This window comes from Aulostomus chinensis, chromosome 17 (assembly GCF_037954235.1).
Source record: "Aulostomus chinensis isolate RoL2024-O1b breed Wild chromosome 17, RoL_Achi_v1.0, whole genome shotgun sequence".
Classification (NCBI taxonomy): Eukaryota; Metazoa; Chordata; class Actinopteri; order Syngnathiformes; family Aulostomidae; genus Aulostomus; species Aulostomus chinensis.
Genome location: NC_141336.1, coordinates 21,075,860 through 21,098,026, shown reverse-complemented (window position 1 = coordinate 21,098,026; position 22,167 = coordinate 21,075,860). Strand labels below are relative to the sequence as shown.

General features: G+C 43.4%; 1 protein-coding gene across 2 annotated transcripts in view; it reads right to left on the bottom strand.

The window, feature by feature from the left end:
- runx3 (RUNX family transcription factor 3) overlaps positions 1 to 20,555 on the bottom strand; it is a 48,019-nt gene extending 27,464 nt beyond the window's left edge. For both annotated transcript variants that reach the window (XM_086182146.1, XM_086182147.1), the window contains exons 1-4: positions 20,342 to 20,555; positions 19,940 to 20,049; positions 1,887 to 2,128; positions 1,057 to 1,213 (exon numbers count right to left, since the gene is read on the bottom strand). In XM_086182146.1, coding sequence (XP_086038272.1) covers positions 1,057 to 1,213; positions 1,887 to 2,128; positions 19,940 to 19,997 — 457 coding nt within the window. In that variant the 5' untranslated portion in view covers positions 19,998 to 20,049; positions 20,342 to 20,555. The remainder of the gene's footprint in view (positions 1 to 1,056; positions 1,214 to 1,886; positions 2,129 to 19,939; positions 20,050 to 20,341) is intronic.
- Positions 20,556 to 22,167: the final 1,612 nt, after the last annotated feature.

The window sequence follows — 22,167 nt, the reverse complement described above, 5'->3', positions numbered from 1 at the left end:
TCTGTGGATGGCCCGACTGTGGGTATGATTTAGATTATTGTGAGAATCTGTTCCAGATTGTCCGAAAATGCTCACAGTGATAGTTTATTGTTCAACAAGGCAGCAGGGGGAGGAGGGCTGCGTCATGCAGCGGCTCCGGTGCGCGTCCCGTCTATGAGAGAAACATCTCTTGTTAAAAGGAGACTGCGTGGGAGGAAAAAAATAGAAGAATCCTCCCGTGGGGTGATTTACTGCTGACATCAAATGTGTAGGCTACTTTATTATTCAGAGACAAGCCCCGTTTTCTATTCTTTAACTCAAATTATTTCAACAATAAAGGGGGACCATGAAAGGCCGGCACAAGGCCAGAAAATGAAAATCTCTTTAAACAGACGAATTCTCAGAGCAAGAATTTGAATAAATAAATAAATAAATACATTCAAAAAAAATCCAAATCCCGGGGTATTTTATTATTTATGCATGGCATTTTATATGATTTGATTTACTCAATATTGCACAAAAACATGCATTAACCAAAGCATCATACAGGCCTGCTGATGCGTGTTTCTGCAGCAATTAAACGCAATAATAGTTACAGTACCCATGATAGTTAGTATCAGGCTTTTAGCGGCATGTATCCTAAATGGTGGCGGGGAGTGTTGGACTAATTGCCTCGGGACATGAATTGCTAGACGGTTTTTCATCCATCCCTCAGATTTGCACCACGTGGACTGTTGTATTCCCCTGGATTAAGAAAATTACAGGCACATCGCAACTGTGCACCGTGACGCAAGCCAGATGTTCCAGATGACACCAAGTTGGCAAAGAGAGGGCACTCGCCGTACTCATACCTAAATGATTCCACATTTGGTCGTCTTGCAGTTTTTTAATCTTATAATAGACAACAGGCCCCAAATGTACAGAACAGTATTTAAAAAGCTGCCATGCGCAGTTGTGTCTGTACAACATTAAATCATAGAAAATTGTGTGTGTGTGTGTGTGTGTGTGTGTGTGTGTGTGTGTGTGTGTGTGTGAGTGAGTGTGAGACAGAGAGAGGGAGGGAGAGAGTGAACTCACCTCGTCCACTTCTTCCAACGAAACGCAGGTCGTTGAACCGGGCCACCTGGTTCTTCATCACGGCTGAGGCGTTTCTCAGCTCGGCCGAGTAGTTCTCATCGTTCCCGGCCATCACAGTGACCAGAGTCCCGTCGGGGACATCACCGAGAGCCACGACCTGCGTGTGTACGAAGAAAGCGGGCGGCCGGTCACTCCGTGTCCCCAAAACCAAATGTACACACTGCGCGCGTTAAACCGCATCCGGCTCCTGTTATATTGAGTAGTGGTATTTGTACAATTTCACCACAAGATCAACAACAAACGGTTGCGGAAATTGCTGGAGATTGTGTGAAACAGACACTTCTGAAGCCCATTGAACACGAATATTTGAAGCGGGTAAAAAGATGTGTTTGAATGACATTTATTTTCCTTGTTGGAGAAAATCCAACACATAAAACAGAAAAGAGGCGGATAACCATCTTAGTCAAATAACACAAAGTAACTGTGTAGTAATATATATATATATATATATATATATATATATATATATATATATATATATATATATATATGCACTTTTAAAGGCTGCAGTAATATTTGGCTCGATTTACGTAAATATTATTCGGCATGATTCCAATTACAACCAATAAATCAAATTATTGTCATGCTTATTTTAGAGAGTAAATAAGATAACGAGCTGCAAAAGGCAAAAAAAACAACTAATAGAGTGAATTGTATAGCATGCTCAATAATCTAAAAAAAAAAAGGTATATTCCATGGAGCGTTTCCTCCATCAACTACAGTTAATGCACCTCAGAAATGAAAAGTTGGGTAGAAGCTGTGTGTCTTGCCTTGAAAGCTACGGGCAGCGTCTTGTTGCACCTCCAGTGAGACGGCAGGACTGAGCAGAGGAAGTTTGGGCTGTCGGTTCGCACCAGCTCGCCGGCGTGGTCGGCCAGGACGTCCACCACGTTCCTGGTGTCAGGTCTTGACCTGAGGGGCCCCGGGGTGGCCATGGCCCCGTTGCCGTCTCCGATCTTACTGCAGGTGAAGGACGTGGAGGGCGGCGTGAACCGTCTGGTGGTGGGCGGCTCTACGGGAATATGCATCACAACAGCTTGGGGTCAGTGCAACCTGCGTGGGTTGTTTGAGAAGTTCAGGAGGGAGAAGAACAGTTTGGGTTTTTTTTCTTCGTCTTCTTCTCTCCTCCAGACGCTGATGGTCTCAAGGAGTCCACGGGTTTGGCCGCAAAGGATGGAGGTGAGAGCGCACCAAGTCTTGAGGGAAACCAGCCTCGCTATACTTTCAAACAGACGCTCAACTCTGATGTCTAGATCATCTGCACAGGATGTGTCAGCCTGCTCTGAGTCTCACTAACTTCAGCAGAAAGGGGGGGAAAAAAAAACCAACCCAAAAAAAAAAACATACAAAGAAGTCACGGGCGATGGCGCCTCAACGATATATCAGGACCACAAAAAGCTGGAACTCTCAAGTGTGAGATCAGTCAAAGATCAGTTCAGTCAAGAATTCAGTCACGATCAGTGACTGACGGCGGCGATCAGGAAATCCAGAGTCAAAGCATCCAGCTGACTGACTTCACCACTAAAATAATAAAACAAAAAGATCTCGACTGAACCGCAAGAATCTTCTGCCGAAACAGTCAAAGCCGAATATCTAGAGTCAGACTGGAGTCGCATCAGTGTCCCCCTCTTTTCCTGCGTGAAAGTTCGTCAAACTTTATCCTCTTCGGATCGTCCCCCCCCAACCTCACCAAAAAACGAGGTGATTTCATAAGAAACCTCCAGGGGGATTTCCTTCAAAGTTATCCAGGATATCAGCTGCGTTCTAGGACACGCGAAGGAGTCGGCAGGCTGAACGGAGTGCAGAGTGCCGCGGTATTATTTTACCCGAGTCATTTTAGTGTTTAGTGGTTGGGAGTGTGGAGATGATTTCCACCAATGAATCTCATGGGTTGGGCTTTCACCAGACCAATCAAACTCTCCGCTGCTCCTTCTCGGAGCCTGCGCTGCTGTCACACGCCAGCTGAATTATTGATACAGATCTGCTCTTTCTTATCATATTTTACTAAGTTTATAATATAGACGCCTGGAAGTATGATTTGCATACAGAGATATATAAAAGCCACATTTTCCTTTTTTTTTTTTTTTAGATGTCTAATCATATAGCATCATTATGAGGAGGGAAAAAAAAGCTTGGAGGTTATTTAAAAATAGAATGACCTATAATTGTTGGCAAAATAAGTTGTATACAAAGCAGGCTTTGTGATGAGCACGAGTTATTAGTCTCACATTGAATTAAAGTGTTGGTAATTTAGGAGCAGAATTCGGTGTGTGGCTCAATCACACTTCGGGTTCTACTTCTAATTTATCAAAGCTGCTGAGATCTGCTGAGTCTCGAGGAGCCGTCACACCTGGCCTCGCGCAAGCAGGTTTTGTTTGTTTTTTTTTTTTTTGTTTTTTTTTCATCAAGTGAAATTATGGGTGTAAGACTGATCGTATCATTTTTAATTAGCTGAAGGAAATAAATAAGCGCATTAAAGCAAACAGGCGATGTGGTGTTTCCACATCAAAAGACACAACAGAGATGCGACTGTGTGTGTGTGTGTGTGTGTGTGTGAGTGTGTGAGAGTGTGAGTGCGCGCGAGCCAGAGGCAGAATCCATTAGAAACCTGAAATGACGGCACACCCTGCACACACACACACACACACACACGCACACACTCACACTCACACATGTACATATACACACGTGTCATGCATCCTGCAGACACTAGTTGGCGCATTTGCCTTTTCAATGCTCACACAGTCAGAGACTCGTCACATCTGCAGGGGAGAGAGAGGAAACTTTTATCTCCTCTAACACATTCGGAAATATTGATGGGATTACTTGGCGCAAGTCAATCCAATAAAAACTGTTTTTTTTAGTGATATTTTCTCATTGAAAGAAACGTCTGTTGTTGTTTTTTTTAAACAAAAGTGCATCCTTGTTTTATTTTTTCCTTTTGCACGAATCTCAATAAACTAAATTACTGTTGAGAAATGAATCCCTATTTAATCCACTAACATTTATTCGTTTAAAAGCAGCCCGCTGGAGCATGTGACGGGTTACAGCTCACGTTTCCATCCTTCCACACACCGTTTGGAGAATTAATTGCATTGTAGCTGATATTGTAGATATTATTTCTTGGTCGCTTTCCAAAAAAAAAAAGCGCTCAGGTTATTTGAGAGGTCCGATATATTCGATAGAGGGCCGTTGTCATGATGTTTGAAGTATTTTGTGACGTAACTGTTGCTGAAATGAATGCAGAAATTCCCGCCAGCTTTTTTTTTAATCACCCCCCCCCCTCTCAAAAAAATGAAATCATGATTAAATAAAATTGATTTAATCTGAAGGCGAGGTTGGGAAAAAAAAAGTCACCCGTCCTTCATCAATTTAGTTGAGGCGCATTTCGAATTAATTAATTCGATTGATGTTTCTTTTTAATAATAACAGGTTCATTTTTCAGGTTCATAAATGTTATTTCTCTCAGGGAAAACAAATAAAGTGAATTTAACCGGCGTGAAGAGTCAACCGAGGGGCTTGAGATTTATTTTGAACATCCCCTACTATGATCGGTGTCAGAGAGAAGGGGGTAGAGGGAGGGGGCACGCCAGGGAAATATGCTATTTTATAAATCAAATTAGCAAAAATAAATAATTTCTACTCTTGCAAATTCAAATCCTTGTATTTTACTTTATCTTTTTTTTATGTGGAGAGAAACATTCATGGCCTGAGAGAGAGAGAGGGAGAGAAAGAGAGAGAGATAAATAGCAAAGTTTTATCCAAAAGATTTTTTTTTTAGAAAATCTGCAGTGTGATTCATTCCGCGAGTGAGCCTCTTCCAAGTCCCTCATCACTTTTTGTTTGGCCTTATTTTGTTGTCTTTCTCGTTTTAAATGCCATTGAGCTGTCAGGGATATTAACATTGCTTGTGGTTACTTGTTATTGAGATGATCGTGCTGTGTGGGCCGCTGACTCAAGGGGCTGGCTGACAAAAGTGGTACCAATCAGAAAAGGAAGAAATTAAAAAAAAAAATTATGACAATGCAGCCATTACCGTATTAACCATCCCTTGAGTTAGGTAGGCATTTAGAGAGTTGAATTAGTGGCATCTTACTTCATGAGTGCCCTGGAGGAAGATAATGCGGCCTAATGTGTGCCCATTTTGGGGTTTTATGACTGGGGGAACCCCAAATCACAGTAAACTACCCTGTAGTTGCACTAAAATCACTCCAGTGAAATCCCCTCAATCTCCACGTCAGAAAATCACCTCTGATCAAATCATCAAGCAGCCTCTATTTCCAGTGAAGCTCAACTGGGACAATGACAGTGCCGGTGATATTTCAGTCGTCCTCCTTCCCTAGTTCATTATTAATATGTGACCACACAGCCCAGCCAGCTCTGCCCCGCTCAGCCCTAATGTGTGCTCCGGGCGCCTGTCACATTTAGACCTCTGCATTTCAACATCCAGTTTCTACAGTTTCAGCCGCACAGGCATTGAGGATAGAGCCCGCCGTGCCCCTGAACGCTTTTTAATGATCAGGGTGGGTTGAGCTTGAAATCAAGACAGAACTCCTGGAGGATATGTGAAACCCCAAACTCACCTCAAACAGGCCTCAGCGTATACAATTTGTACCATTCTTGGATAAAAAGAAAACCGATCCTTCAGATATGAATCTCATCTCTCTGACAACTCGAGCTCATCCTTCTATCTCTCTAATTTATGCTCATAACAATTAAGGGTCCCTTGTGGTATCTGAGGGGTTTGTAAGACATCCACAGAACCAAAGGAGACCCCTCAGACACTTAAGAGAAGGATATACAATGAAGTCAAACTAATCCTATGATTGAGTCCTCCTCTTCTGTGTGTATAAAGCTCACTTACTTTGGGTTACATGTGTAATGAGTCAGATTGTGAAGGCTAATATGAGTATGATCCCCATTAGCTGGGAAGCCTTTGGGGTCTGTAAACTTATACCTGATTCTAAATGCCACCCAAGCTGCTCTCAGTGCCACTCTGAAGACGGGGACGGTCTCAAACACGTGGGGATCCTTTTAGAGTTTCTTGCTGAATCTAATCTATTAGCCTGTGTAAACTCCTGGGCTATTTTCAGACTTGCACACATAAGCCTTTGGATGGGTAGCTATTCATTTGGAGTGGGGGCCATGGGGGCAATTAGAAATAGTTTGAGGTTCGGTGATGACATAAGACAAAGATTTCTATCTTTAGAGAAGCTGTGGCGGTCACACATTTCTGTACATTCACAAATTACAGGGCAAGCTTTGGCCCTCAACCCACCGAATGCATTCCTTCCGAAAAGTGTCTGCTCGAATTTCAGCCGGGGGTTTCTGCTCAGTGGAAATATGAGTGTTCTGAATGGACGACTTCTATGAAATGGAGTTTTATTCCTCTCGGATTAAATTAGCTCCACTTTGGGGCTCGGGGTATTTTTTTGTATGAATGATGAATTCTGCGGTGGCTGTGGAACGCCGGGCTTGTTTACCCTTCCCTTTTTTTTTTTTTTTTTTTTAAATGAAGGTCGCTATGAAATGGACTTTTTCTGCTTGATATGACAAGAGTGTCTGTGATTAGACTCGCAAGCATGATGTAAGTCACCATAGTCACTTGTGCCAGCCCCCTCAAAGCCAAATCATATTGTCGCGTCAGAGTGTTTATATACACAAGAATATGGAGAAATGTTTCAGCAACAGTGAGTGGGTACAGGCTGTTTGGGTTTCAGGCTTTCACTGCTCTGATGGCGGATCCTGGCTCTCGTTTGATTATATAATGTGTCAGCACTTCACAATTGGTGGTCATTTTTGTCCATTTTGATGTTCAGGCTTAAAAATAGAGAACACATCAAACAATTTGTATAATGCTTTCCTTTCATCACCAAGGCTGTCTGTGTTAGTTTTAATCAAATTCATGTATGTACTCAAAACTTTTAGATCCAAGTGAGCTTAAAAAAACACAATTTTCTATATGTTTCTTCCATGGTTTTTTTTTTCCCACCGTAGGACTTTATATACTTAGTAACTCGTGAGAAATGTTCAAACTTGATTCCAGGCCCTTGAAGGCGTTTCGAAAACATATTAAAATGATGGAGAGGAGGCTGACATTTCCAAACCTAGCAGCTAATTAGGCTACATTGCAAGTGTGATGAGTTGAGAAGTCACCAGAGGAGACAATGAGCACATTCATCTCATGCATCTTTAATACTCTGCTTACATGTTATACAAGGTGCGGAGTGGAGCCAAGGGCTTATTAAAGCCCTCTGAATCAATTGAGCACAATAATGGTTGTTTGGGGGACGAGTCCAACTCTGTCTGCTGAATTCAAAATCTACAGACTACAGTCGTTTTCAAACACCTCACACTTGTTACTGAAAAACTATTTCCCAGTGAACGCGTCAGGAGGAATCAAATCGAAATGGATACTTGGGGAATATGCAAGCACCAGGCACTATGCTGGCATAAACGTCCCACAATGCAATGCAGTAATGAAGACGGCAACATAACAGGCAGTATCTAACACAACGACCAATGTAACATCTTCAGTCTAAGAGCCCTTTTGCACCTATTTGGTCCAAGTCAAAATTATAGGTGTGAAACCTTCCTGCACCAAGGCCCAGACCGTTGCTGAACCAGTCAGACATTAGTGCCCGTGAAAAGTCGGGTCCGTTTCCATGGTAACCACAGTTGGGTTTGTTTTTGGTGGAGAATGTAATCAGACTTTATATAGAACCTAATAAAGTGGTGAAAGAATGAGTTGTAAAACCTGGAAATAAGTTATTATAGTTGAACCTCCAGCTCCCTCATCCTCTTAAATGGGTTTTCAGTTAAATGCCCAAAATAAGGTTTGTGGTTAACACAAGCTTATTTTAACATTTTGCTCTACAGCACAAGATACGCCAGTAAATACCATACCATACCTTAGTCACTTGTTAGCCACTGCTAACAAGTGACTAAGGAGACAACAGATGTTCACTTCAAACCTCATCAGCAAAGAGAAGAAGATGTATGAAGCAAGTTATGGTGACATTAAAGTCTTGTTTCAGTGGTGAAGTTATAGAAATATTAGTTTTGAACTCCTAAAAATTGCTATTATTCTTCAAAAATGGTACAAGAGGTTTCCTTTTGTGACGATTGTAATGCTGATGAGCATTTAAATCTTCTGCTGTTTTTCATGTTGGTCTACAAGTGTGTCATTCCTGCAGCAGTCTATTGGAGGTGAACTGAAACACTGTGCATCATGGGTTTGAAAATGGATGCTTGTTGCTAGATAGGGGGAGGAGCTCTGTCCTGAAATCATCATTGACATCCGAACATTAGAAAGTACAGATGAGCAAGTAACAGAAGAGCTGACAAAACCGCTGCTGTCTTGAGACATTCCATCCCAGCGGGTTTTGCTCTGGGTATTTTTCCGGTTTAACTCATGAAGTAATTAAAGGTTCTGTAGTAATCACAGTACATGGCTGTTGTTCGGATCCGTGGGATCGACAGTGATGTTCTCTGCAACATTTTCTGTAGATGAAGGACCTGCACGATTGTGTTTTCATTTATCTACAGATGTTGGCTGTTAACATGAAACATGTAACAAAGGAGCGAGGCCACTGATCTAAACTACAGTTGTTAAAGCCTCTGAAAGGCTGGTTTGTACTTGCTTTTTCTTCAGATCTACACACAGCCTACACGGTGCCGCTGTGTCTTTGAGCCTACAAATATTCAACATGTAGATTTATTGAAATAACTGCAATGCTGAAAGGAGCGCTGACCAGAGGAGGGCATGATGTCGAAATTAAGCATTTGAGAATTTGATGGCGGCGCCACGAAGCGGACTGGTCGTGGCTGTTGCAGTCTTTGTTTTCACTTGCAGTTGCATTTCTAAGAATGGGGATGTCTGGTTACACTGTAGCCTACAGAATTTACGTGTATCCTAGGGTGTGGTATCGAATCAATCCAGAAGAATAATTGACCTGAGTGTAAGGGGGATCCCAGGAAATGGCATGATAACAATGCACAGTGCCGTGTAATGCGTGGTATGTAGTTCAGATGCAGCGGAGGTGACTTCCACCTACCGTGTATGCACCGATGCAGCAGAATTCATGTGAGGACAATTCAATTTAAGAAAGACGTAAAAGTCGCTGGTGAAGGTTTGCTGCTGCAGGCGTAGGCCACTGTATCAACGCTACACATTTGTTGTACTTCTTTATTTTTAGGATTAGTAGGATTTCAAACGCAGGTGTTTGTGTGTTTTCTGTTATCGGGAGATATCCCGAGGCACATTGAGACGCTTTGTGATCTGTGTTTTGGAGTTGATTGTGGGCTGGCCCCCCTCCGATCCTTTCAAAGACTGCTCACATTCGCTGTAAACCCCGATGTCATGGTCGCTCCACCCTCACATCATCCGTCCGGTACACTCACCCAATGATGACAGTCAGCAGCCTGTGATGTGGTTGCCAGGCCTGTTTATTCTTTGGAAACCCACTAAAAGTAGCATTGGATGGTAAGCTCACCCAAAGGCCCCAGTGCTATTATAGGAGCACTTTGGGTTGAGTTTTGATCTGGTGGGTTTGTAAATAAGGCCCTGCCTAGCTGCGGGGAGCCACTTTCCTGCTATATTGTTCAGTGTGAAGTGAAGCGAGCGTTGTGATATTGAGGGTGATTTGTAACCTGGAAAAAAAATTGATATGACTTGTGGCATTTTGGGTTGTATACTCCAGGAGGACATTTTTCATATTGTTGATGATGGACAAAGGCCTGAAAAATAACCCTTGCTCTGCTTTTTTTTTTTCTACTGGAAGACAGATTGTATTTTTTCCAGGGTCTTTATTTACCCCTGAAAGTCAATATAACTTTTAAATCTAAATGAGTCCCATAAATACGTCAACTCCCCCCATTTTTTCAGTTGTGGTTTTTAGTGTGAGCTATAATCATTTCTCATCTTTCTTTGTCTCTGTGTCTGTCTGTCTATTTGTGTGTAACGACACACACATAAATCCACACACACACACACAAATGCACAGTGTTTCTCCTTTTCTGGCGAGAGCTTCTGATGCAAGGACGGCAATCTGTAATCTGTAGTAATTGCATGTTGCAGAAAAACATTTTTCCGCTGTGGTAATCGCTGCAATATGTGCAGTTGCGTTGCCAAAGTGACAGCACCCCCGCCCCCTACACATAAACACACACACACACGCACACAGGTCCACACACACACACAGTATCCTGACTCACTCTGGCTTTGCCAAACGTGTCCAGCTAAAATTTGGGAGAATACTCCTCAGGATGGTTGAGGGACAGTAGCAGAGACAAGCTCTCTCGTGGCAAACTGGCAATGGATTACACACGCACACCTACACATACACACACTCACACACAAGCACACACCTGTAGCGCTGTCATGCTGCATCCACTTTCTCCCAAAAAAAAATTACATTTCCTGCCAGTGACAGTTTAACTGCCATGCAACCAGAGTGCCATTACCAGCTGCCACACACAGATCAGAATAGTGATCTTTCAGAGAAACCACATCAATTCAGTCTGACTTCTTTTTTAAAGAGCCACAATAACACACGCGATAAAACACATATAATACTACATGCCTTATATTTCTTAAAAAGATGTCTTGGAGAAAGTTGTCAGAGTTCCTCCTGATTAGTAGAAGTTGAAGCCACATTAAGTGTAGAGAGTGCAGTGACGGTCTGTGGCTGAACCATTGATGCATATTTATCAAACCATCGTCTGCCCTCACACCACTTTGACACTGTGCTCTGGTGGAACTCGGTGCAGGTTTATGAGGTCGACACCACTGTGAGGCAGAGTGAAACCTATGGTGTGTGTTGCAGAAGACATTTGCCTTGCTTGTCTCGCTGCCTCAGCAAATAATCTCCTCTTCTGCGACATAACAGGTCAGCAGCACTGCACATTTATGATATCACGACCCACTGCGTCATTGCCCTTTACCCAATGCAGAGTCCTGATGCATGTCAGCCCTCTTGGGCTTACTTATGTCGCTTTCTTCAACGTGTAACCACACACACCTTGTAGAGTGACAAGTAATGCTCTAAGACATTTATAGATACACAGCACAGACACCAAGATTGCAACCAGACTGTGTGTGCAAACCTTTTCCTCTCTGGGCTGCTACTCTGACTGCTGAAGCCATCCAACCTCCCAGCAGTTGAACTTCCCTGTGTCTCTAATGGAGTCTCTCTGTCAGATCAAACAGCTCTCACTGACGAGGAGAGGAGACAGATCGCAGCGCTGGAAGCCATTCAGTCTGACAGCCCAAACACGTTTGACTGGCAATGCAGCCTGTGTCTACTCTTCCATCGCTAGAGATCCCACACAAATATAGTAGCGCCACCAGAGAGGGGAAGAGGGGGGTGAAGAGCAGGGAGGGGGTAAGGGAGCCTGAGTCTGTCGGCTTAGAAAATAAGTTGCGAGGCGTCCCTCTCACACAAAGGCAAAGCCCCATAGCTCAGTCTTTTCTCAAAATGAAATCGCATGTGAGTCGAATATTAGGAAGTGTGCATGGCTTCCAGCAACCACCAAGCTATTATAGCAGAGCCTGTAAACCACATTTTCACCAGCAGACAATGCCCCTTTGTGCTTGGCTGTCCCCTTGCACTGGAACTCTAAGAGAACCTTTAAAAACTTTGTAGATTAGAGTGACGACACGATGAGAGGGGATGAAAAGGAAGAGGCATTAATGAAGAGGAGTGTTGGTTTTAGATCCTTGCTTAATTAGTGGTATGTCAGGGGGGGCAAGCTGGACAATCTGCCCTCATTTAGCCTCATGGTGAGGGGGACCTTTGATGTGGTTGCACATGGAATGCTGTTGTTCATTCCTCCCTGCAACAAAAGCCACATGTTTTTTTAATTTTTTTTTGTTTTTTTAGAATAGGTTCCTGTTACTTTGGACTGTGAGGGGACACAGCATCGTATGAAATGAATGGCATGAGTTCTTAAAGAACTGGGCCAACAGCATTGTTCCTGGTTGCGTTGTGTGTTAGTATGAGGCCGACTCTAGTCCTTTCGGCTGCGACTGTGTGACACTGCACACACACATATTTCAGCATTATGTGAACACACTCCACGTTTTTTCTACACCAGTGCTCCTCTCTTTGAACTCCTTACATTGATGTTCAGGGACTCATTCAACAGGGGTCATTCCAGGTTCCGTCACACTCATTCAAGTGCATGTGGACATCAAAGAAACCCAAAATACTGAATTTGCATGTATTGCCCTCTTTAGAGGGGTTAGGCTTCCAGAGCAACATCTGATTCAGTGCCGAATCAAACCGGATTCCAGCAGGAACCCCGGTGCTGGTTCCCTGACGACCGTCCATGCCACTTTCCTCTGCAGACACGAGACAACTTTTGGAAAGTGCTCGGCTGGCCCTCGGGGCTTTTCATCGCAAGGAAACAAGGGTGTGGCGACTATCAGCCTGCAAGCCAAACAGCTCTAAGCACTCAAACACACGATACTGTCATCCCTCAAAAATCCAATATTTTGCACAGTGGGTGATTATTGTCAATCATTCAATTGATTTCTAAATCAAATATAAAGAAAATGAATCACATCCACATGTCGCTGAGTGTCTCCACGCTGAGTTGCATGCAACAGAGTTTCTGTAATGTCTTTGGGCTGGATTCCCAGCACCAGATTAAGCAAACCTAATTGAAGAGTAAAACTTATTTTCAATGGAGTCCCTCCATTCAAATCATTGCAAGAGTCAAGGACATGGCCTAATTGAATTCTAAAGTGACTGAATGTTTCCTCTCATCATGTCCATGGCTAATCAGCAGTGGCGTTGCTCATGTACAGTTAGCACCCTGGCCACGTGGAGCTAGCATTCTGAGGCAAGACTTTCTTCTCCTCGACTCAGAGCCTGAGGCGTCCATTGAGGCTTTGCTGTAACTGCAGCCTAATCCCCTGATTGCAGCGTTTAGGCCCAGCACGTAGCTGCTCCACGTCAAGGCAGCCACCGCTAACGACAAGCTAATGACACAACGATGACAAGGAGCGTTTGTAAATCCAATCAGTAGCCAGCAGTCTGGCTGCCTGGTGATTAGATTGATCGACACTCACTGAATACTGACTGTGTCGTCACCCTGATTAAAGTCTGTCCGCCCCCCCCCCCCCCCGCCCCCCCCAACACAAATGTCTGTCTGGTTTCAAAAGTTAGGGGACTGAACTTTTAAGGGAGCCTTTGTTCAAGTGAGAGATTGTTTAGTAGCGCAAAGACTTCGCTGTTAACGTCTGCATGCACTTTAAATCTGTAAAATGCTGAAATTGCTTGATTCCCAAAGGTGGAGACATGGTTTAACAATCACTCTCAAACTCACACCTCACAGGGAAGGCTGTCTGGTTTGAGTCAGTTCAAGAGTTCAGTCTTCTAAGAGCAAGACACAAATGGAGGCAGTCTGATATTTTTCACTTAAGTCGTCTGATGTTTAGTCACCATGTGGGTAATTCTGCTGGACTAAGGCAGGAGCACACCATATGTTAGTCCTGACCAGCTATTATGCTGAGGTCAGACAGCATTTAGAAAGGGGGGAAAACATCACAGTCATCATGTTGACATTCACTGCTCCTCTCTGACTCAGCATGGGCAAAAACATCAGGCGGTGAATATCTGTGTCTGCGCAAACGTGACGTTTGCTGTTTGAGGCTGTATACCATTGAGGCCTGACTGGGTTTGTACTCGTGACGCCTGCGACTGTGAGACGAGTGCACACAGACGGAATGACCTCACAGTCCAGACTATGGAGATGAGATGGAGGGGCCACTTCTGCTGCGCAGCTGACGGGGAATCCCTGGCATGGTGTGTCCTGCTGAGCTAATACAGAAGTGAGCAGCTGTGGAGAAAGTCGAGGCTAGCTGGAGTTTACCTCAGGTCAAGACCCGCTAGAAGAGTAGGAAACACTGCATGGATATTTATGATGCAGGAGCACCTTTAGAAATCAAATATGCAAACATTGGATGATTTAGATATTGAATTTCTACATTTTATATTTTTACCACATCTTGGGAAGCATAAAAATATCAGTTTACAAATTAGTGAAAGTTAGAAGTGCTGCTTGGTGGAGGCTTATCATTTACAACCTCCCTTTGTATTGTTAAACGAGTTATGAATCACTGAGGGACTCGCAAAATTATGTCATCATGATAATTTGTGTCACAATGCAAAGATCCTGCTGTAACTGACGTGTTGCGAGACAGTGCACCCTCGATACAACACTGTGTAACTAAGGTGTAAAAGATCAACAAAAAGGCAAAGGCAGGAATTAAATATTTACCCATACTTAGCAACTGGGATGAAATATTAACTTTCGCTTAGCTTAGCTAAAATGAGGAACCTGATATGAAAACATGTAGCTTAATCCAACTAAGATTTGCCTGATCGTCTACCGGCTATTCACAGGAAGTGAGCTTAGCTCAGCATTGCTGTTTACACAAAAGTGAGATACCAATTTTCAGAATTTTGATGGGAGATTCTGTGTTATCCAGCTGTTTTTATTAAGATTTGATAGATGTAAAAGTATATTTAATACATATAACGTCGATATTTTACACCAGTATATTGACATTGTGTAGCAAAAGGAATTATTTTAATATGTTGCACTATTCAGATTTTTCCCCCCACCCTTAATATCCAAGTAGATCAGCACACTTGGGTGGGCTGCTTTTGATTATTTGCTATTTGTGCCCCCCCAACGAACAGGCCATGAACAGCTCTCTCTTAAAAAAAAAAAAAAAAATCAATTCTCTGTGGTTAAAGTTATGCTTGAGGGGAAGGGAGAAGCAACCCAAAAACATGTTTTATTGCAGCAATGACAATTAACTGTATGTAAACAAGTTGGAGGAAAAAAATCTGGGAAAATAGAGGAAAATAGAGAATCAGAAAACATTTCATAGCCTCCAGCTTTCTCACATCCTATCATTATCTGCATTTTCCCTCCACCGTAATTAAGTTTTTTTCTTTATTGCTTATGGGAAGAGGGATGTTTTGAGCATGATTAAAGTTGCTCATAATGAAGTGAAGATTCAGTCTGGAGGAAGGATTTTTTTTTTTTTTTTTGCCTGTGAAAAACATTCCATTTTTCATGCTTTAATGGTGACAGAGTGACTTCCTCATGGGCTTTAGATCTTTGCTAAACTTTCACACATGATAAAATAAAATAAAATCCCTCCTGTGTTCCATCTACGAGAGAAAAGTTGCTCTCTACTGATATATGTCTGCACATGTGGGATCTCCATAAGTTTGAGTCATTTTATTTGCTGCAGACCAGACTCATGCCCACCCATTAAAGTAATTTGTGGCTTTGAATGTAACTGTAATGTTAAAAACAAAAGTGCACTGCAATCGAGGTTGTGCTTAGTCACAGACCGTTTTTGCTTTCCTTCTTCTTGCTGCAGGAGAAAGGATGTTGTTTTTAACGATACAGGGAGGGGGCTAAACAGAAAGTCCACTTAAGCAAAGTCAAACTCAGGTCACAGCTTTCTAAGTGTAGTTGAAAACTTGTGTTTTATTGCAGGATTTGTAGCTTCTTCTTCTTTTTTTTTAAACGGCAAGCAAATCGTTATGCAATTGCTGCGTGAATTTAGGTTAATAATACATGCATTAGCTTACAGTAGTAGTTGTGTTTTTCAGCAAACCCTTCCCTACCATATAATAAGCTGTGAGGCAGGCCTGTGGTTTAGGGCGTAGGATTTAAGACAAAATTAAGAAACAGAAAATTGCAAAAAGGGCTTCTCCTTAATTTGGTTGTCCACCCTGCACGAGGAATGAGATCATGAAGACTCTAATAACAGTGATGTGGATTTAATCATTTTAACGTAAGGGTTTATATGAAATATTATCAGCTCGTAAGTGAAGCAAATTAACCGTAAAGAGATGACTCATAGGAGTAGACCAGCCTCATCCGGTATGGGCAATACTTTTTAGAAATCAAGCTAAAGAATTTTATATTGTAATCATTTCCACCTCGTTATCCAATTATAAAGGCATTTTTGAAGTCTGAATATTTTCCTGCCTCCATGTAGTTTGTTCCTCAAGGTCACAATTAAAGAAACTGGTCTAGACATTATAATTTCCTGCAACATCAATTGATATCTGCACGTTTGTGTCCCTCTTAGTTTCGAGCAGTCAGCTCCATGATTCCATGATCATGTAAGACTATAGTGCTTCTTTTTTTTTTTTTAAATCTGAGGGTGACCTCAGTGAATGTGTTTTGCATCCATGCACTGAGTTCACTGCTCTCACAGCTGCCAAGCACAATCATATCACTGGGTCTAACATGCAGACTGAATGTTCAAGGGGCCGAGACGCCGCGCCGAGTATTCTTCCAGCCTGCTTGGCTCGTCACCAGCCTCAGATCACATCCTCACAGGCCGCGATGCACCTCCAGTTTACTTTCCAGTGGGATTATAGGACCCCCCCCCCCCCTCCAGGAATGTTTGTTGATAGAAGTTGCTCAACCTTTCAAAACACTTCTTTCCCTCCAGTCAGAGAAACCTTTACAGCATAAATCTTTATTATCAGATTGGCTGCAAAGAATCTGGCCCCTGTGGTTGCTTGCCGACCACCAGAAAATTGTATTTACTACTACACTTAGCACAACTTTAACCTTGACCAACGCAAGGCTGAACATGGTGGTTCGAGCCAAAAGGGCGGAGGCAGGTTTGGGATTAGTCGACCACATAATCAGCACGCCCCTCCACATGCTCTACCTGGAAGCCATCTTGCTGGCAACCCCTGAAAGTGTTCCCCATAAAGTTGTGTTGACAGACGGTGAAAACGGCGAGACAGACCAAAAAGTAAATAAGTACCTCCAAAACGTTTACAGACCTAATCAAGTCCAGAGCGTTTCTTCTATCCAATATGCCTTGAGAGTTTTATAAATAGATATTATACCCAGCTAAATTGGAGACAGGATTTCACCGCTCTGTGGCTGTCATGAGTTTTCTATTATTTGCTTTCACTTTAGAATATTGAAATTCTTAATATCTGGTTACAGATTTCAGCTTGCTCAGCCAGTCTTCGTGTTTTGGCGTCAGTCCGGGGCCTCACACTCAGAGGGATTTTGAAAAGCCTCCAATCAAGCATGTTAATGTAAGAGGAGAAAAAGAATCTTAATCGTGTTATTAATAAATTCACTAGGCATATGCGCTGTCAAATTTATTGCCTCTTTCTTTTTTGGAGCTACTGTACACTGCCTTTTTATGTGTCAGTGGTTCGAAGCTTTGAAATTCATCCCAGTTTTATCCCCTATGAGTGATTCATTTTAGCTCGGCATTTAAAATGTGTCTGTCAAGTCCCCTGTTGAACAAACCAGACCACCTCCCAGAATCCTTCAAAATAACCTCTCTACAACTGCGGTGAGGCATGTTGCATTTCTCACACACAAGCCCACACTTCCATTCATGCTGTACAATAAGCCAAACATATAAAACCATTCCCACCCTAATAAACTGAGGCCCTTTTTTCTGCCACAAAGGGAGCTGGCTCCCAAGAGCTCTAAAACGGCCCCCTGTATAAAACGCACAGTGGTGCTTCCAAGTGGAGGGAAATGTGGTGACAGAAATTGAGCCAAAGAAGCCAAACAGGCCCAATCACAGCTGCTATAAACCAGGTAGCCCACCTGATGCAGGGACTGCCAACACGTCAGGATCGGAAAACGCTGTAAAGTTTATGCAATTCAGCTTCACAGCGGGAAAGTCCAGTGCTTTTTTTGGAGGCCCATACTTCCAAAAAAAAAAAAAGTCTCAGAATTGTTGCTGTGGGATTGAATCGTGGTGCTGCTGTGTTAGCAGGTGTAGCCTCATTGTGGTTATTATCAACGAGCTGCAGCAGCACTGTCAGTCTACATCAGATTAACACCTCACTGGTGCAAAGCTCTCCCTTTCTCACAACGGTCAGATTATTAACTTGTATTCTATTTGAAAATAGACGCCATGAGAACAACAGCTGCTCTATTGGTGATTGCATGTGTCGTGTGTGTGTGTGTGTGTGTGTGTGTGTGTATATGTATGTGTGTGTCTGAGTTTTACCGGAGGACTGAGGTTTCTGAGGTGAGGCATTCTCTCGCTTCTCACGCGAAGTGCATCTGATGTTGCACGTCACAAGCTTATATGTGTTCGCTGTCTGCACTTTGAGACAGGCTGACATATACTGGCGTTATCAGCTCCTATAGATCAATAGCGCAGATATAATTGTAATGGTGTTTTTTTTATCACAAATAAGGCATGACTTGAACAATATCACAGCCTGACATGATTTTTTTTTAAAAGAAAAAAATAGCTTTGTCTTTTTTCCTTCTCTCTTTAATATCTGTCTTTTTTGTCACTTTACAAATGAATTGTGACTTATTTTCCTGACTTCTTCATGGATGAATATCCACCCAAAGTATTAAAGTCAGCGCTCAGGGAGGCTCGCATCTAACATTGGATTTGAGTCTTTAAAAAAATGAGAACTTTTGCCAAATTGCTTTGCCTGTGTAATGCAAGTTGTTAAACTAACCGCTGGGGTATTTTGCTTACATGAGGTAGTCCTGATTTGAAACGCTTTCAGATTGAACTGGAGGATTTAATGACTCTTGGCCTTTGTTCTCCTGCACTTTGGTTTCAAACTCCTGACAGAACCAATTGTAAAAGGATATTGCATATTCACTAATGATTTCCAATGGTGATTACATCTTTAAATGCTTGTCTCCCTCCCTGGCTCCTCTGTGCCCTCATCCCCTCACGCTGCTCTGGATGGGCTGGAAATCAAAATCAGGCACCCAAGAGCACATTAAAACTGCCTGATAGACAGTCTGGATGAAACCTGAAGTCAGCGGCCTGTAAACAGTGAGGAGATAAAGGGATGCAGATCCAGAGCATCTAGACAAAAAAGGGTGACAAGGCGCGAGACTTGTCAGGAGTGTCTCTGGAAGCTGTGAGAACACTGGAACATCATCCGCTGTCACTGCGGTGTGGATATCAGAGGATTGGTCTCATGTGAGCCACAGATGTACTATTTACTCAGTGTGTGTGTGTGTGTGTGTGTGTGTGTGTGTGTGTTTGTGTGTGTTTGACTGATGTCTTAAAGAGCGTGTGTGTATGTGTGTGAGGCTCCGGAGATTTTTAAGATCCACTCTGCAAGCAATTAGGAGCTGGTAGTGCTTCTGCTGTGGCTGTCTCTAATTAACACGGCAACCAGTCCTTAATTGGGAAGGAGATTTAGATTTTTCTGCTGCATTTCAGTGGCAGAGGGAACAACTGGCGTACACATTTTCAAGATCACTTATAGATCAGGCACAAACTTTGAAGCTCATCTTCAAATCCCCTCAAGAGCTGTCTGATTGGAATCACCATGGCAACAAATGGCTTCTAGACTGAGGCCAATGTCGCCAAGTGTAGTGCACTCACCTCAACCACACAGACCAAAAGTACCTCCTGGAAGTAAAGCAGAGTGAGAGAGCTTAATATGTTTTTCTTCATTGCTCTTTTATTGTATTGCCGTGTTCCAGTAACATGGAGCTCCAATTCTCACAGAGAGCAGAGCTTCACTTGATAATGAATGTCTGTGGTGAGAAGCCCATTATGGCTCTTCTCCATCAAGCCTGCAGAACACACAGGAACAGAGAACCAAAGGCCTTTAAGCACCATATCAGTGAACTGCGCAAGTAAAGCTCCCCCAGCACGTATCGGAGGGTGTGTGAGCTGATAGACGGCTGCATTCACACCCAAGTCTCACAATGTCTTAACTCTCAGAAACGGACATGTGGCACGTTCAAAAGAAGTGGACAGAGGGTGGGATTGTCGGGGAGAGAGGGGAGGATCAGCACTCACCTCTGAGTAGACTACTGCTGTAGTTGGAGAAGGAGTCAAAGATGCTGTTGGAAGCCATGACAAGGAAGCCAGAGCGGCGTAGAGCGTTGCTGCAGTCGACCACCGCCAACCTTGGAGAAGAAAAAGAGAGGACTGAGACACAGAGTAAAAGATGCGAGAGAAGACGAGCACAAGAGGACAAAACTCCTGGAGCTCTGAGCCTGTTTGCAACCAAGAATTTCGGGTTTGCGACTACCGCAGGAATCCCAAGCCACAAGCCTGCAGAGAGAGCAGCAGCATGTGTTAGCAGCAGCACCAGGAGAGGTTTGAGCTGAGTTTAGGGTCAGAGGGAGGAAAGAAAAGAAAAAAGAGACAGAAAAGACAGTTGAAACAGAGGCAGCGGTAGTGTTGATGTGGACTCACCAGGGCTGGAGATGCGAGGGGGCCCACCAAATGGAGCCTGGCGATTGGAAGAGGGCCTGAATTTGTGGTCCTCTGTCACGTAGCAGGCTGGGGGTCTGAGGTTAGCAAGCTAGCCTGATAGCGTGGTCTTTGTCTCTCTTACTCTCCCACAATGGTGGCGGCCTGACTAGAGTGCTATTAAAAAGCTAAAAGCCACAGTGTATCTGCATCCTCCTCGCCATCCTCCACAGAAGCACACACACACACTCCCCTCCGTGAGTGGTGGAGCCCACGTCACATGTGACGTGAGGTCACCGGGCCTCTCCCTCCCCTCCCTCGCTTCCTTTCCTATCATCTTTGCTTTTTCTTCGTTTCAGTTTTTTTTTTTTTTTTTTTTTTTGCCTCTCCTTCTCTGACTCGCAGTCTTCACTCTCACTTTTCATTGGATGTCCAAGTTTTTGGAAACATTCTATTTTCTTTTGAGTTCAAACCAGGCAGCGGCCTGCGCCACTGTGGCTCACTGAGGTTTGCACAGAGCCCTCAAACCACTGTAGAAGAAGTGGAGAGGCACTACAATGTATTAAGTTAAATACAACTGCATGAAAAAGACAGGCGATAAAGAACAGCAGAAAATGAGAGGTAGCTGTGGCGTTTCACCCCCCCCCCCCCCGAGAGAGGAAAGCGGTAGAAAGTGTTGTGTCTCACAGCTTAGTGCATGCGTGTATATCTTCCCATGCTGGTTCTATGTTTGCCTGATTCACAGCACATCTGTGTTTGTAAGAACCAGTGGTTTTGAGCCTACAAAACCTCCACCCTCACTTACCACTTGATAGTATTGTAATCTTGGTCTCATTAGAAGCAGCAGTTGCTCCATTCAGACGGGCTCCTCTCCACTCTGTCTCCTCTTTCATCTTTCTTTTACTTCTGCAGTCTTCCATATTTGTGTCCTTTCTCTATCTTTTTTTAAATTAAATTTTATCCTACATTCAATTTCTTGGGCATAGTGCTTTGACAAGTCATACTTTTTACTACCATTTCCTTGCGTAGTATGAAAAAATGCGCTTTATTTGTGGGCTCGTCTCTCTTCCCCCTCGTAAAGTGCAAAGCGATTTAACCTGATTGTGGTTTTCACACTTTTTCATTTTCTGGGTTGATTTTAAGAATGGAAAAAAGTGTTGTCACTGATGTGGCGACTTGCAGTGTCTGTACAATATAAGCCAAAGATCTGGTTGAAGACCTTTTTAATCCTCTTATTCTTTGTTAGTCTGCAAACAATCTCAGTGTTTTTCTGCTACTAAGGGAAAACAGGAAATGATGCAATTTACGTCAGATTCATGCAGAAAGTAACTGACACACAGGTTATATGGAGACAAAGACGGACTGTTTGCTAATGTTCTGTTAACCTGACAGTCCTGCAGGGAGGTGTCTGTGTCTGTGTGTCTGTGTGTGTGTGTGTGTGTGTGTGTGTGTGTGTGTGTGTGTGTGTGTGTGTGTGTGTCTGTGAGTGTGTCTGTGTGTGTGTGTGTGTGTGTGTGTGTGTGTGTGTGTACACACAAATCACTGGCCTTAGCAAACCTGTGGTATCCACACTTCCTCTCTCCTTTCTCTCGCCTCCCAATGACACAGTGACCATGTCTGGTGACGGGACAGCAGACCCAAACCACCGTCTGGTCACTCATGTGACCCTTTCCCTGGGATCCTCTGTGTGTGTGTGTGTGTGTGTGTGTGTGTGTGTGTGTGTGTGTGTGTGTGTCCGTGCATGTGTGTGTGTGTGTGTGTATGTTTCTGTTTCACACTGCTCAGTCAGCCCATGTTGTCCTGTGCTAATTGTTGGACAAACCTGCAGC